The following is a 17,300-nucleotide window of genomic DNA, read 5'->3' as shown; positions in this document are numbered from 1 at the left end:
TAAGGGTCGTCAATTTTGTCGATTCAATAACCGACGCCGACCTACCGAAGACGACACCGTCGCCGCCCGCCCCGTCGTCGCCTGCCCCGACGCCGCTTGCAGCTGCGGCTCCGCTCTTTACGGGACTCGGTACAATGCCTGATGTGTACCATATTCGCATCAAGCCCGGAGCTGTGCCCTTCTCGCTAAGCGTACCCAGAAGGATCCCCATTCCTCTCCGCGGGGTGGTGAAAGATGAACTCGACAGAATGGAGAGAGAAGGCGTCATCCGACGTGTTGAGACGCCTACGGCGTGGTGCGCCGGACTTGTTGTGGTACCCAAGGCTGCTGGTGGCTATCGCCTCTGCGTTGACCTGACCAAGCTTAATCAGGTCGTTCTACGGGAGAGACACCTGATGCCGACCATCGACCAGGTCCTGGGACTACTGGGAAACGCTGTCGTTTTCTCGAAACTCGATGCGTCGTCAGGGTTTCATCAAGTTCGTCTCTCCAAAAGCAGCCAGGAATACACAACATTCATCACGCCCTTTGGGCGTTACTGCTACAGGCGCCTTCCCTTCGGCATCACCTCGGCCCCAGAGGTGTTCCAACGCCAGATGTCGCGCATTCTCGAGGGTCTCGACGGGTGCGTCAACATGGTGGATGATATCCTCGTTTTCGGCAGGGACAGACCGGAGCACGATGCTAGACTCGACGCCGTCCTCAAGAGACTCCAGCAGTCTGGCGTCACCCTTAATGCCTCCAAGTGTCAGTTTGGTGTGTCGTCCGTCAAGTTCCTGGGGGTGATCGTCAGTGCCAAAGGCATCGCACCTGACCCAGACAAGGTTTCCGCCATCACGAATATGCGACCTCCGACGGATGTACATGGGGTGCGACGCCTCCTGGGCCTTCTGAACCACGTTGGACGATTCTTGCCGAATGTGTCGGCCACGACTGCTCCGATCAGACTCCTCCTCAACAAGGATACAGTATGGACCTGGGGATCAGCCCAAGCTTCCGCCTTCGAGTCGCTGAAGAAGATGGTGGCCTCCAGCTCTTGCGTCGCCCGCTACAACCCCGAGTACCCCACGACTGTATCTGCTGATGCCAGCTCGTACGGCCTGGGCGCCGTACTCCTACAGGAGCAACCGTCAGGGGAACGCCGAGCGGTCGCGTTTGCATCGCGTGCCTTGACAGCCGCTGAAGAACGGTACAGTCAGATAGAAAAAGAAGCGCTCGGAGTCTCGTGGGCAGTGCAGCGCTTTGAAGAGTTTTTGCGTGGCCTCAGCTTCACTGCTGAGACTGATCACCAGCCACTCGTCAGGTTGTTAGGCACTGCCGACCTCGACCTTATGCCTCCCCGCATCCAGCGTTTCCGCATCAGACTTCTGCGGTACCAGTTTTCAGTACGGTACGTTCCGGGGAAGTACCTGGCCACTGCTGACACGCTGTCACGGGATCCCGAAGGCCCCTCTCTAGCTGCCTCTTCCACCGACAGTGTCGAGCTCTTTGTGTCGCAAGTCGTGACAGCCCTTCCTTCGACTCTGGCGGTGCGCCTCGACGACTTCAGAAGGCATCAAGCGTCAGATGCCGAGTGCTCCGCGCTGAGGGTCTACTGCACTAGAGGTTGGCCAAGACGAGATAGACTCCCCTTGAATATGACCCGTTACTGGGACCACCGGGGCGACTTCTCCATTTGCGAAGACCTGCTGCTCATGGGTGGACGGCTCGTCGTGCCTTCGCTGCTGCGCAAGGACATTGTGGGCCTGCTCCACGACGGACACCAAGGTGTGAACCGGTGTCTGGCCCTGGCCAAAGACTCCGTGTGGTGGCCGGACCTCAAGAACCAGGTCAAGACTGCCGTTGAGAACTGTACTGCGTGTGCAAGCACCCGAGTTCAGCGTTGCGAACCCATGCTTGCCACGGAAACCCCTTCAGTGCCATGGGAGCGGGTTGCTGCTGACTTGTTCTACTTAGATGGCCAGGACTTCCTTCTCGTTGTGGACTACCGTTCGAGGTACCCCGAGGTCATTACGCTGCGGTCGACGTCTGCGGATGCAGTCATCTGTGCCATCAAGAGCATTTTCGCGCGGCACGGCATTCCACAGACCTTCTTCAGTGACAACGGGCCGCAGTTTGCCTGCAAAGCGTTCCAGGACTTCGCGAAATCCTACGGATTCACACACCTCACGAGTAGTCCTCGCTACCCTCAATCGAATGGTGAGGCTGAGAGGATGGTCCGCACAATCAAAGAACTGTTCCGGAAAGCGGAGGACCCCTTTCTGGCACTGCTAGCGTACCGGAACACTCCCGGTGTGTCGGGATACAGCCCTGCCCAGCTCCTGATGGGACGTTCTCTACGAACACGCCTACCCGTCACCGACGCAAGCCTGGTTCCGGATTGGCCTCAAGTCAAGGACTTTAACGAGCGCGACGCTGCCCAGCGTCGTAGACAGCAGAAAGACTTCAATTCTCGCCACTGTACGCGGGATCTTCGCCCTCTCCAAGACGGGGAGGAAGTGTGGGTACAAGACGCCCAGTCCACGGCAACGGTTCTGAGTCCTGCTCAGAGGCCACGGTCGTATGTCGTCCAGACGCCCAGCGGTGTTCTCGTGCGAAACCGCAGACACCTCGTCCCCTGCAGCAGCCCTCCATCTTCTGCAACTCCTCAAACAACTGACGAATCGGCAGCTCTGCAGCAGGCTTCCGAGGACAGCGACAGCGGAGGAGCACCTCTTGCATCTCTGCGAGCACCTCCAGCTTCTCCAGGGACTTCACGACCGCGCTACTCCCGTTATGGACGGCGTGTGATTACCCCTAAACGACTGAACTTGTAGGGCATGTTCTTTTTGTTCTGCTGCGCATAGGGCAGGACTAGACTGAGCATATTTTCGTTGCTCTTGTGTATTTAGGCATTGCTTCTCTTTACGGACTGGGGTGCGTAAAGACTGCCAAAGGTTTCATCGTAAGGCTTTCCTTTAAGCTTCTAAGTTTCGTAAGCATAGGGCTCCCGAAGGGGGGATGTAGAGGACGCTAGTGTAGCGACAGAACAACTATGAATCGTGGCGCCACCTTCGGGTTTTGGAATGGTGTATTTAAACAATGTGCAAAATAAACCAGGAGCTTTTTTCTCAACCGAACCACGTGGCTGGCGGGTCGACTCACTCTCGGCCGCCTCGGCCGCTCGCGCCTGATCCTTGCGCGCTCGAGCCTTCTTCAGTTTCCAACAGCGAAAATATTAGGAAGAGCAGTTTCAGTGTTAAATATGTGCCGAATTTCGACAACACTTTCAGGAATCCGCTCGCCTTGCTTCGCGGACTTCGTTTGTCAATGAGCAAAGAATATCGTGAGCCATCATTTCAATTGGTTAAAAATTTCAGGAGAAAGCCATTTGTACCAGATCAGCAAAGCCAAGGTTGCAGCTGTAGTATGACAATTGCGCGTAGTTCCAGGAGCTGCCTTACGTTGCTTTCTGCGTCATCATGCCTATATACAGCTGGGCCTTGACATGCCAAGTATAGTGCAACGAAGATACTATGGCTAAAAGTGAATTTCTAGCGTACTGCATTTCCTTTTGCTTTCCTTTAAAGAAACAAGAAGCCACAATTAGGCCCATATCTGCAGATGATTTAAAGGATAAGGTTGCCCGATGAAAACCGGAGGCTTGTGGCTTTCAAATGTCCATGGCCATGTCAAGAGATGCAACGAGGCAAAAGATCTATCGAGTAAAAAGGTCCAATAATGAATCTCTTAACGCGTTGGACTTTCCGATTCGCCAGACACGAGTCAAGAGATCCAATGTGGGTCAAGCGGTCCAACGCGCCAAGAGATCCAACGAGTCAGAGGGTCCATGGAAAGTCAAGAGGTCCAACGAGTCAGAAGGTCCAATAATAGATATCTTGACACGTTAAATCTCTCGGTAGACGCGAGTCAAGACGTCCAATCTGGGTCAAGATGTTCAATGACTCGATAACTGCCGCATCATATTGCAAGAGGGTCACGGAAAGCCACTCAACAATCCTCTCCTATAGTCGCGAGGAGGCACGTTCAAAACAAAGCAATTTTGGTTTATCAGTGGTCAAAATTACGTTGCTATTAAAGAGGTCATAAACGATTTTCGTACTTCGGCCAAACAGGTGTGGCAGGTACTCTACCTCAGTTCTTTTTTAAAAACAGAAAATGATTTTTGCCAGGTTCCTTAGTCTTCGTAAAAAAAAATGAAAAAGGTTTAACTTATTAATGAAGATAATTAGGTCGAACTTTCACCGGCCTTAGTGGTCACCATCAAATTTAAATATAATGTGTAAATTGTGACATGTTGCAAATCGTTTGGTACTTGAAAATTACGATAGTAGGGAATTTTAACACCAGCAAGAGATGTTGCTCGCCCGAAAATAACATGGCTGCGGTGATAAGCAGTTTGACATTTTAATGAACAGTGACACTGCACCTTGATTTCTGTATAAAAAATTAAGTGTGTGCAAGTTAAATAACATAAAATGTTGATGACGTCACGTTCAATTAAGGAAGGCTGTTCACGGTCCTCGATTTTTAATGTACTCCGCTGCACCTCATGATTGACCGCAACGGAGGTTACGAGGATCACCGGAGCCAATGCAAAGCCGAGTGAGTCCCATGTGACCTTCCGGAGGGGCGCAGCGTGGAGCGTGCGGTCACGTGATACGTTCTGAGCGCCTGATTGGCTGGGATGGTTCGTAGTGAGCGCTGCGGTCCATCGGTAAGGTGACGCGGTCCTCGAAACTACAGGAGCGCGCTGGCTGTTCATCGTAAGTCACGGAGCACGCCACAGAAACAGTGCACGCACTTTAACTTTAGCAAAATGTTTGGTATTCACGTAATGGGTAAAAATGTTGCCAATATGTGTGTAATAAATACGCTCGTTGTTCAAACGTAGCGTATAATGTCTTTTTTTTTTTCTTGCATTTTTAAAGATTTTGTATAATTTTTGGGGGGGTTTTTTTTTGGTTTTTTTTACATCGCAAAACTATAGGGAGAGTAACTAAAGGTGCGGAGGAGATGAGAGCTTCCGGGGACGTCCGAGTCCCGAGTATTGATGCAAGGATTAGTGGGTAAACGCAAAGCCTAGGTATACCTTTGTCTCTCGTCACTGTTCGAACGCATTCGAACGCCGATTGCCCGCATCCGAACGCGAGACTGCGCGAGGAGCTGACGACGTTATTGTTTGTTCTGACTGGAGGGAGACTGCGCTTAGAGACCAAGGCAGCTGTAGCCTCTCCGAATGCCCACTAAGCTTCCCAATCAGAGCTTGGCGTCCTGACGTTCTCGCGCGCTCTCATTTCCTCCTCACGTTAAAGTTCTCTTCGTAATAAAGTAAAATTAGAAAAATCGCAAAATTAAAAAAAAAAAAAAATGTTTTCTTTTTTAAAAACAAATTTTATTTGGCTATTAATTAGTCAGAAATCACACATTCGCAGAAACGTATGGCGAAATCATATTTTCAATTGTGTAGTAAATGGCATGAAAAAAAGTATGAAACGATTTTACCATGTTTTTGTGCAATTTTTCGTTGTGCTTTTTTTTTCTTTGTTTTAGGACACGTGTTACACCGTTTGGGAAAAACGCTAGCGAAGAGGGGGAACGTTAGGATCGAAATCTCGGTGCGTTAATCGCTCTTCTGCGGGTGTTTTTTTTTTATTTTTTTTTATCGCATTTTAATTCAATGAAATCAATTCAATGTACCGTGAGATTGCGGTGTTACGGATTTGTGTCCGCCATTGTGCAGGAATTCCAAAGCTTCCAACAGAGGGCAGTCCTTCGAAACGGGTCTATAACTTCCGATTGAATCGAAAACGCGCATGAAGGCAATGTGTAAAGATAAAAAAAAAACGTTTCCGTAATCGACGGGTCGATGCGCGTATACGTACCGAGGGAAGTAGTTGCAGACATAAATATTTGTGCCTATGACGCTGGTGCAGTTCTTCCACGCACATCCCAGCCAGCTGGATCTGCTCCAGAGAAGCTGCAAGGCGGACCATAATTAGTTATCAGGAGTCTCAGAAATAATTCTCCAAACACATCGTAAGATCTTCACAAAAGTTAGAATGTGAGTCGAATGCGTTTCTGGTACCGATTTCAACTGGATTACGTTTAACTTTTTTTTTTTCACGCTGAAAGCAAGCTTTGAATTTAAGAATTGTAAGATGATCAAATTAACCCCACTTTCATAGCCCCTCCCGATTCAGCAACTCAACCCATGATCGAGTTTATGTGTGAGCAATATCAAAATTTTGTGTAAGTTACGTTACGACTTGAGAGCTAGATTGAAACCTAAAAGCAATCACAACAGCTTTTTTTCTTCTTTTTTTTTTACCAGTCTTTTTTACTTTTTTTATGCAGGGAGACGTTTTTTACTGGTAAGGCTTTCCGGTGACAATGACATCGGTTTCAAAGTAAAGCTTGCCCGTTTGTATACTTACTTTCACCGGAAAAATAAAGCGCTCGAATAATTTTGTTGCCATTTTCCTGACTTGCAATTGGAGAGAGATCAACACAGAAGTTGATCGCTCTCCAGTTTCCCGCCCAACCAGAGGTGAGGTAACACCCTCCGAACTGTGAATTTTGCTCTGGTAACCACAGCGGAAAGGAGTATCGAAATTTCGGCGCGTGCAATGCTGTACTTCGGTTCGGGCTGTGCGAAGGGATGAGAGCACACGCTCACCTGGCTGAGGACCGACGGTTTGAGCTGGATCGTGCCGTTGGAGCGACCGGTGGTTCCGAACTGGGGTTGGGCGTGGGACCACCGCCTCACCACCGCGCTCCAGTCGCGGGGCCCAGCGTGGGCGAACATGTTCTGGCCCGGTCTCTCGTCCAGACCTGGAGCATCGCGCGCCGGACATAACCAAGACCTCCTAACTAAAGTCCCTTGACAGTCTTTTTACAAGTACGACAAGCAATACAAATGAAAGCACCAGTGGCGTACCAACTAGTTTTCGAGTGTGTGTGTGTGGGGGGGCGGAGCAAACCAGACCCCCCCCCCCCAGGGCCAGGGGCGGTGCCCTTGGTCTCCCTTGGGTGCTGCCGGTCAGTGTTTGCCCTGCCCAGTGGCGGCTGTATCAGGGGGGGGGGGGGGGGGGGGGGCAAAACACATGTCGTGCCCCCTTCCCCCCCCCCCCCCACACTCTGAGAACTGGGGGGGGGGGGGGGGGGCCCTTTGCGCCCCGCCCCCCTCCCCCGGGTTGGTACGCCCATGGAGAGCACATTCCGCTGGAACAAAATGGCGTCATTCAGTTCAGACTTCTGCTGTGCGCCGCCATTCGCTTCCTAAAACCTGCACCGTCACGCAGTCGGCGCCTCAAAAAATGTCGCTACCCTTATCTAGGAACTTTACTACTAACGAGGCCGAAGGGCCGAACACGTCACCCAGAGAGGCAAACGCTGGACGCTGATTGGAGACGAGCGTTGCTTCAGCGTTCGGCTCAGACTTGTCTCCAACCAGAGAGGACACGAGTCTCCGCCAAATGCTGACGCATCAGTCCTGTCCAATCAGCGCCCATCGTTTCCCTCTTTGGCCGAGTTTTAAATTCTGCCCTTCGGCCTTTGTGCTTCCTATGATGGACTAAAGGCCAAAGCTACGGACCGCCAGATCCAATCACGATCCACTTAGACATTGTGCGGTATTTCGCTTCGATGACCATATCGGTGCCCGCGTCTCGGATCACTGATGAGGGGACGGGTGGAGAGTGCTTCGAATCGAAGAGCACTGACTGACTCAACAATTTTACATCGCGAAGAAAGCCACGACAAATACGCTCTTAGCAGCGTAGAAGCTATAGAAATGATGCGGCGCTTTTGGATTCGAGCATTATTAGTCCACCTCTAATCAATGTTAAGCGTGTCATAATATAGCGCGGAACGTGATTGGACCTGGCGGCCCGTGGCTTTGGCCTTTAGTCCATCGTAGGATGAGACAAAGTATATATGATGCGGTGTTGACAGGACTACAGCGTTCTACAGAGGTTATTTCTTCCTTTAGAACGCTGTAGCATGACCGCTTCCCTCGCAGCCAGTGACATCCAGTAACCGTTTCACAGTCACGTCTCTCATCGCCACTGCGAATCCTCCGCATGCAACAGCGAACATCCAGCCATTGTAACAGTTGCTGTACCGAAATAGGCGAAACGGCGTTTTAGTTTTAAAGACTGAAGCCCCAATCATGATGTGCACGACCGATTATTTTTGTCCTGTGCCGCTAACAACATTAGGGATTTTTTTTTTTTTTTACCCCAGGTTGCTTCCTCTTTTACGCCATGTATTCGTTAAAGAAGTTTTTGTTTTGTGCGCGCGTGTGTGGGCACTGTAAAAAGCTTTACAAACAAACATAAACAAAAACTGAATTTTTTTTTATCTGTGCGATTTATCGGCTTTATAGCGTTCCTCTGAAAGCTGCGGAATACTGACCGCGTTTTACTAAGTCCTAAAAATTTACGCGTCGCAACAGACTTCTCCTGTCGGTAAAGCAAACGAAGATGTTGCCGTTGTATGCGGTCACGCACACTGCACAGTTCAAACACTCAGCTTCACTGCCAGACGTGCGTCATACCACTTCTTTTTTTTTTTTTTGCCCGCGTTTATTTTTGCTTTTTGGCGGGTTCGCACTCGCACTCCGTTCCCCCCTATCGACCCGCATCGCGGTGGAAGCTACGTGGTCGCAGGACATGTTTATCTTTCACCGCGTGATCACGCTCTCGCCAGATGCCTACACGCAGACAGCGAGGACAAAAGGGAGGCGTTCGATTGACCCGGTGAGCCCGTAGCTCTCACACACTGTCAGCTTCTGGGATAGAGTTGATTGAAGGCCACAGTACAGTAGGTGCACGCGCTGACAAACATACGGCTGCGTTTCCGTCCTTTCACGGGGGAACAATTCCCTGCCAACTTCGCGCCTTCTTTGTCTTGGTTTACTCAGAGACCGCTTGTGTCACAGATACATCGAGCGAGATCCCTCAAAACTTCCCTTCTAGCTTGTCACGAATTCTTAACATTTACGGCCGCAAACAGCTGGCCTCGTGCACAGAGGGGCCGGGAACTTCACTTCAAACCAGAAACGAACAGCCCTTCCCCCCCCCCCCCCCCCTCCGCCCAAAAAAAGTCTTTTTTGTTTTATTTTTTCTTATTGGGGGGTAATAAACGGCAGCTTTTCACGAAGTTGGTATATAAATTGCACACGCACTGAGATATGTGTGCATGCGTGGCGTCTCATATTTTCCATAGAAGAGAGCTACTTATCGTACGCTGAACGCGTTTAACAGCCCAGAAGATAAAGATGGCAGTGCACAGAAAGCGAAGAGTGGAATGGTCCAGGAGCATCAGCGGACCAACCCCGGGGGGGGGGGGGGGAGGCAAAGGGGGCGCTTGCACCCCCCCCCTCCAGTTCTCAGAGTGGGGGGGGGGGCAAGGCATCTGTTTCGCCCCCCCCCCCCCCCCCTGAAACAGCCGCCACTGGGCAGGGCAAACACTACCCGGCGGCGCCACAGGGACACCAAGGTTACCGCGCCCGGCCCTGGGGGGGAGGGGGGGGGGGGGGGGGGGGCTGGTTTTCACCCGCACCCAAAAACAAGTTGGTACGCCACTGTCCAGCAGTCACATTTAGTTGCCCGGTCGGCGTTGCAAACGAACACATTTATACTAAGCCCGCCGCGCCAACGATCGCGGCCTACTTCATGAGCAGTTAAAGGGTAACTGCAAAGAAAAAAAGTTTTCTTTTTTTTTTTCTAAACAGCCTAATTGGGACAAGCATGTCTCAAAACAAATCTTCCGCGAAAACAATTTCTATTTTTTAGCAATCTTTATACCACAGGACGTAATTTAGTCGGAGTCACAACCTCTCCACATTTGATACTCCCGCTTCTTCGACCCGTCCTCATTCTTGGATTTGCTCTTGGATTGACTTGGCTGCGGAGTACGCAACGTCTCGACTTCCGGCGCGTCTTGTCGTCTTGTCGAACGCAGCAGATCGGGGGGGGGGGGGGGGGGGGGGGATGTACGCAGGAAGCTAGAGTTGGTTTGCTTTCACTGTTTTTGTTTGGTCGGAGTCCCGGAGAAAAGGTTTGCGAGCACATGTAGCGAAGACGTGACATGAGAAGTGCCCCTGTGATGTTCCCGGAAGACGGAAAGTATCATTCGTAATCGTCGTGTGTGCTTTGAAAGCGAAGGGAGTCGCAGGGTCCACGAGTGCGCAACCACAAGCCAACGTTCACAACAGCGCTGCGTTGACTTCAGCGATCTCGTTTTGTTTGGTGCAACACCTCGATGCGACAAAGAACTGAAACGTTCGTGCTGTGTGGTCCGGGCCTGTAAGTAGAAACCCACACTAACACGGAGGGCAAATTGGTTGTTGTGGGGTTGAGGTTCAACGGGTTCAGTCCCGTCGTCGTCAGCTGATCCGGTCCAGCTGGTCCGGGAGGACGTCGCAAGCTGTGGCAGCGAGCGTTTTTAAAAGGAAATCTTCCTTCGTTTTATTTCAATATGTGGATGATTCCCGACGCTAAACCGTGAGTAAAAAGCTGCGGGGCGTTTTCAATAAAATTACGTGTTTTAATTTATCAATAGACTCCTGATTGTTGTCCTAAATCTGCCGTTTCTATGCTTCGTGTAGTTGGACTGCGTTTGCACAGCGACGTGTTTGCACAACGACGCACACCGCCCGAGTAGATGATTCGGTCCTGCAAACGTCCGGTTATACAGAATTTCAGGGAAACGTAATGGTGTATTCGCACGAGAGATCTTTATCCCCGGAGAAGACCGAGTACGTCATAGAGCTGAGAGAAGGAAACCGCACGAGAAGGAGGAGGCAGTGCACAAAAACCAAGCGAGCATTGGCACGACCGAGTCGCATGTAGTTAAGTCGCCGGAGTTGTTCTTTTCGCAAGCCTGTTGGCGACTTTCGGGGGCTCATTGAACAAAAAGGCAGGCGAAAAATAACAAAGAAAAGGCACCCCACATTTGAAAGCTATTCATTATGATCCCTCCCCAAAAGCAGGGGGACAAAAGAGGGGGCCCGATCGCTCCGAAGGATACGGACGGAACGGCGGATATTCTGTAGGCCTGCCACAGATTCTCCTCGGGCCCCCGCGAGCATGCCGCGAGCTCGGGAGATCAGCGAACATCCGCGACGCGGAGCACCTGACCTCAAAACTCGATGACGTTTATTTTTCTCCTTGGGAAGAATCTCCGTCGTGCGAATACACCATAAGTCACCACCGATATTTTCCTGCAAATCTCCTGAGTTAGTTACGCTCACCTTTAGGTGTGAATAATTTTGGGAACGATTTTCTACCTGCCCACAGATGCATGAACTGAGACCATTTTTTACGTAGTGAACATAGTGCTTTTTCTTTATTTTGGGAAAAGGCGTTGGTGCATTTATTATGATACAATCACTTGAGAGTTCAGAAATCGGGGAGGGCGACCAAGCTTTCCCAACTTTGTCTATTTCCTCTCTGGCACTAGCTGCCACTTGTTTCAAGTTGCAGTTTCAGTAGGCATACCTACTAGAACGTACAAACTGCTCTAAAGCAGGTAAAAGACAGGGGAAGTCAGGACGGTGCGGACTCCGTGTTTCGCAAAATGACTGGGGAAGTGCTTTCGCAAGGTATGCGGAATATGCAAACAAATCTGTTATGCCCGTCGTTTTCGTCTCTCCAACAAAACGAATAAGATGATTTACAAAGGCGAAATAACAAGCCAAGATTTACAACTTTACGTAAGGTGGTTCGGAAGCCGAGAAAAAAAAATCTGCAGAATTCGGACGTTCGAAGGCTTCTGCGGACAGCTGTTACGTAATAACCTGGCTTTGCAGGTTTTTTACGTAACAGTTGCGTTTTAGTCGCGGACGTTCGGTGCACCCGGTGCAAATCTCGAAGGCCTCTGGAGCGAAATCTGGACACTGTATCCGTGCTCGGTGACACCCGAAAGAAACGCGACTGATTTCGTGTCACGGCAAACCAAAAAGAATGTTTATTCCCTCGTGGCCCTGCACAAGAGGGGCTCATGCCACATCTCCCTCTGGGGATAAAAAAGTGTTTCGAGTAGTCTGTAGTTATTCACCAAACCGCTGGGGGGCAAACACTTTTCTTCCGGCCCTTGTTACTGCCACGGGAACTCTGCAGTCTTGCGTCGATGACTGAGACTGCGAAGCCTGCTGCAATGTTGGTGGGTGCTCCATGACGTCTTCCCCGGGCGAAGCAGGTCCACCAGGAGCGGTCGTGTTGGCTGGCCACAATACCAGCTCGTCGCGTTGGCCAGAATGAGCCGGAATTCGGTCGAGGGCTCTTCGGTTGCGACGGACGTCCCCTCTTGTGGTTCTGACCCAGTAAGACCTTGGCGTGTCCGCTTGACGGAGGAGCTCCCCTGGGCACTTCAGGTCCTTCAACCACACAGTCGATCCGGGACTCAGTTTAGGTAGCCGTCGAGCTGCATGTCGGTGGTCGAAGTGTGCCCGTTGGCGCTCTTTGACTTGACGGTCGCGTCTAGTCGCGACGTTGTTGTAGACTTGGCCGGAAGTCAGAAGAGCTGGGTACACCGGGATCCGCACCTGCAGACGTCGCCTCATGAGGAGGTCGGCTGGAGTCCGCCCTGTCGGACGCGGGGTACCCCGGTACGCAAGTAGAGCTAAGTACTGGTCCTCTGCTTTCTCAAGCAGATTCTTCATGGTCTGCACGGTGCTCTCGGCCTCTTTATTCGCCTGAGGACGACGAGGGCTGCTGGTCGTGTGCTGGAAACCGTAGTTCCGGGCAAAGTCTTCGAAAGCATCACAGGAGAACTGTGGTCCATTGTCGCTTACTACCGTTGCAGGTATCCCATGGCGGGCGAATATGCTCTTCAGACGTTCGATGACAGCCTCAGCTTTCGTTGACGATAGATAGGCGATCTTGGGAAAGCGAGACCTGTAGTCAACGCAGAGCAAATACTCCTTGCCTCGTAGATGAAACAAGTCCAGCCCAACCATTTGCCATGGCAGAGATGGCGTCACCGTTGGCATGAGAGACTCGGCGTTTTGTTGACGTACCTTCGTGCACACAACACAGTTATTGACAACCCTTCTCAGCTCGGACGACAGGCCTGGCCACCAGACAGCTTCTTTCGCGCGCTGCCTGCACCGTCCAATTCCCTGATGTCCCTCGTGGAGTCGTTTTAGCATCTCCTTCCTGAGGGAACCAGGAATAAGGAGGCGGGTTCTATAGAGCAGAAAGCCTTCGCAGTGGGACAGGCTTCTTCTGTACTGCCAAAAGTGTGACACGTCCAGAGGAAGTCTTGACTTTGATGGCCATCCGTTTATGCAGTACTCCCGAAGCATCTGGCAAACTGTCTTTCTCCTGGGCTTCTTTAACTGGATGCAGAGCGCAGCGTTGGAGTCCCATCACTGCTCCAACAGTGAATGACTGAACCTCAGCGCAGGTCAGTGCATTTGCTGGCTTTTCCTCACTCACCGGAGCCCTTTATAGAGCATTTGCCGTCGCGATGCTATTGCCAGGAACATACTGCATTATGTAGCTGAACCGCATCAGACGCACGCGGAAGCGCTGGATACGAGGAGGGAGCACATCCAGTGCCGACTTTCCCAAGAGCGTCAGCAAAGGTTGATGATCGGTCTGGAATGTTGCTGTTAAGCCCCGCAAAAAGTCTTGAAACCGCTCTGCTCCCCAGATCAAAGGCAATGCTTCTTTTTCCACTTGAGCGTATCGGGTTTAGTCGGGGTAAGGGACCTTGATGCGAAGGCCACAGCTCTTTCCCTCCCATCCGACTGGACCTGAAGCAAGACTGCTTTTGATCCGTGTGAAGACGCTTCTGCCGAGAGTATTGTGGGATACGACGGATTGTAGTGAGCCGTGCAACAATCTGAACACAGGAGATCAGTGATGCCTTGCAGAGCGGCTGCTTGTGAGGTACCCCAGATCTACTCCGACGTTTTTCGAAGCAGGTTTTGCGAAGCACAAACGTGCCTGTGGCGTGAGCCTCTTCTGAACTTCCCGCTTTCTATAAGCGAGGCACGCGCGTGCGTGCCTCGCTTATAGAAAGCGGGAAGTTCAAAAGAGGCTCACGCCACAGATACGTTTGTCGATACACGAACGCCCGATTGCCTCCAGCCAAATAGCATTCAGAATGTGATCTATCGGGGCGACATGGCTGCTGGAAGACTTGCTGTCGCGATCATTCATCTGGCAGCACTTCACAGAGCAAGGGCGGCGTTTTACAGGAGCTGACATCTCCAAAAAGTCGGTATTTGCACGTGCAAGCAAACACACAAAAAGAAAAGCACGCTAAGAAAGCAAAGACGGAAACCAAAGTTAAAAGCCGCGCTATGAAAGCCAAAACCCCGCGTCGCTTCCTATCACTAACACCAGCGACAGCTGCTATACACGAACTCATCTCTGTTACGTCACGGCGCGGTGGTGGCGCGTCGGACGCACTTCTGGTCTGGGGCTGTGGGCGGAAGTGCCCGTTTGAGACGTGTATTCCTGCGTTGTTTTGAAGGGAACCAGACAAAAACCTGCCTTGTTGTCAAAATGCTGCGACTGGGGCTGTACCAAGAGAGTCGAGAAAGGTTTGAAGGCCAGTTTTCATGCGCTCGGTTCGTCCGAGAACGCGGATATGTGCCGTGAAAAGGGAAAACCAGACGCCGTCGGACCAGGATTGCTTGGACGGGAAGCATTTTGGGTTAAATTCACGGATACGACTGGCCATCAAACTTATTTGTTTGGTTCCAAAATGAACGTCGGAAAACCGTCAAGTTGTACGGACCACCTGCGGACTACGTTTAGTGCGTCTTCAAGTTCAAACGGTCGCCTGATAGTTCGAACTGTCGTCTGCTCTTTCAAACGTTTCTGCTTGTCGTCTGCTCTTTTAGAGGCCCGTAGACCAAACGTGGGCCCGGTACTTCCGATAAGAATTAAGTGCAGGCTCTTCAAAGACTTAAGTTTGAAGGTTGGTAAGCAGGCTCGACGTAAATAGTAGATACAAGGAGATGTTGATCATTGTTACCAGTGGTCATCACCGGCTTGTTATGCCTGATTCACTTGGTTAGATTCTGCTTGCGATTTTCAGTATCGACGTCGACCATCTCAGCTACGGTTCACGCTTTTGCAGTCCGAGCGACGTCGCTACTGAAAATTGCGAGCGAAATCTCATCATGTGATTCAGGCTTTAGTGTACATGCTGCGGCGTCCACGCGGAATGAATCGCCGCATATCAGATTATTCACGCGAAGTTTTGCGGTGTAACCAGCCTCGTTAATTTCGCTGACGTTTCTCAAGTAGTCAGACATCGTTAGGAGGACGTAGAATCAACAATTCCAACGCGAAAAAGAGCGCGGGGGCTCACACCGGCGCCGACAACGTGGCATTTCAATGGTTGGTTTATGGGCGACGGCGAGCTTTTTTGCCCACACCCCCATCGCGCATGCGCGGCGCCGGTGGCGTCCGCTAGGGGCGCTCCGGGCGCTCCGGTTTGTTTGTAAACATGAGTTGGTGTATACACATATTTTTTTATTTATTTATTTTTTTTTTTTTATTTATTTATTTTAACCTCAGGGCACAAAGGCATTACAGAGGGGAGTGGGGAATAATACTTCAGGAAGTCTCGCTCAAGCACCAGGGTCAACACGAAACACTGATCACTTTGGCGAAACGACTAGTCGAGGTAAGCGAGACGGGCGGCAGCAGAGACTTCGGCGGCCATGAAAGAACGGCGAAGCAGTGATGTTCCATACCATGTCCAAGAATTCCCTTTCTTGGGTACGAAAATTCCCATTTTGAGGTACTTTTTCTCTGCAAAATGTTGAAATATCCCCGCATATTTCCCTGCCTTTGATGCCCTTATTTTCGCGTCAGCTGATTTCTGTGGTCAGGCTGGCCACTATGTGCGCCTTTTACCACAAAAGCTGCGTGAAATCGCATATTTAAAGAGAAGTAAATGTTACTGCCCTACCGAGGAACCCAGCATAACTTTTCGCTATGTGCATGGGTTACGGAACTGGGACTTCAGGTTTCCAGAAACAATTCCAGTTAGATTTCCAGTTTTATGAGTGAAACTTTATACTGGCTTTTTGGTAAGGAATAATATAACATTTAGCAGTGTTTGGTAAAGTAGATCTAAAAAGTACTTGGTGTAAAATACAAAGCGATGAGAGGTTATGTACTTCAAGTAAAGTAGTAAGTACATTGAGTGCAATTTACTTCAGGTAAAGTACTATAAATATCATGTACTTCCAAAGTAAATTACACGTGTTTTCTGACATATTCTTTTATAGGGGTAATCGAGGGTGCATCAGTTATTTTCCAAAATAAAGTGCCACGGAGTAGTCATCTCACTCTCGCTGACAAACTATATTTAGCACCGTCAACCTATAGACGCTTTGCACACGCGCAAAATTACAGCCGCCATTACTGACCTTCTCTTGTCTTACCGAGATGCCGAGCAACTGAAGCGGTAGTTGACGATCCTCTACAAAGGCCGATGCTTTAGAAAAGGACACAGTTGAATCTAATGTGGCAATAACCTGGCCTGCTATGGTAATGATGAAGTGAAATAAACGAAATAAAAGCAAACAAAAACTGCAGGTCAGTTATGGCGGCGTCCATGCACAGCTGCTGCAAAGCGTCTATAAGGCACTTATTTGCATCGGTCTTATAGCCGCCATTACTTTACTCAAAGAAATTACCAAATGACATCTTGAAAAACAATAGCGTGTTTTTACATAACAATACACTTTTCTTTTTCTCAAATTTGGAGAATGCATTGAAGTCGGAAGTTGTACTTTTGCTTGGAAAGTACCGGAAAAAATTACTTCAAATAATGTGCAAGTACATACGCGGAGAATGTACTTCTAGTTAAATAGAAGTTCCCTAAACCTACTTTAAAATGAGTCGTTTAGACACCTTTTTTCTGTACCACAACTTTCTTTCTCTTCTTAAAACTTTTGAACCACTCGACTTTTTAGTGTGTCGAGCTCCCTCTAAAGCTTTTCCCGGATTCCCTCCTTTATTCTTAAAATGCCCTGCCAAACGTGTTAAAATTCCAATATACCTTTTCACCAAAATTGAGACCGGAAGTTCCCTGAAAAAAGGAAAATTCCCTGCATGGAACATCACTGCGGCGAAGCTTTTGTTTGTTATGCTATGGAATCCAAACGGAAGTGAAAATTAATAACTCAATACATGGGTTATTCTTTAAACGTAAAAATGTGCTGCTCAAAAGGAAATTACAACATATAACAAAGGTTTAACAACCAAGATCTAAGCTGTCAATCAAACTTTTAGCCAATCAGAAGTGTAGCAACCAAT

The 17,300-nt window shown here is 50.0% G+C and overlaps 1 protein-coding gene across 1 annotated transcript in view; it reads right to left on the bottom strand.

Moving 5' to 3' along the window:
* The window catches only part of LOC121047451 (peptidase inhibitor 16), a 43,142-nt gene that overhangs the window by 7,603 nt on the left and 18,239 nt on the right, over positions 1-17,300 (bottom strand). The window contains exons 3-4 of the mRNA XM_040502676.1: positions 6,680-6,834; positions 5,886-5,980 (exon numbers count right to left, since the gene is read on the bottom strand). Coding sequence (XP_040358610.1) covers positions 5,886-5,980; positions 6,680-6,834 — 250 coding nt within the window. The remainder of the gene's footprint in view (positions 1-5,885; positions 5,981-6,679; positions 6,835-17,300) is intronic.

This window comes from Ixodes scapularis, unplaced genomic scaffold (genome assembly GCF_016920785.2).
Source record: "Ixodes scapularis isolate PalLabHiFi unplaced genomic scaffold, ASM1692078v2 PGA_scaffold0__279_contigs__length_252992795, whole genome shotgun sequence".
NCBI lineage: Eukaryota > Metazoa > Arthropoda > Arachnida > Ixodida > Ixodidae > Ixodes > Ixodes scapularis.
Note: the sequence above shows the minus strand (reverse complement) of the source record. Positions and strands in the feature narration are given on the sequence as shown.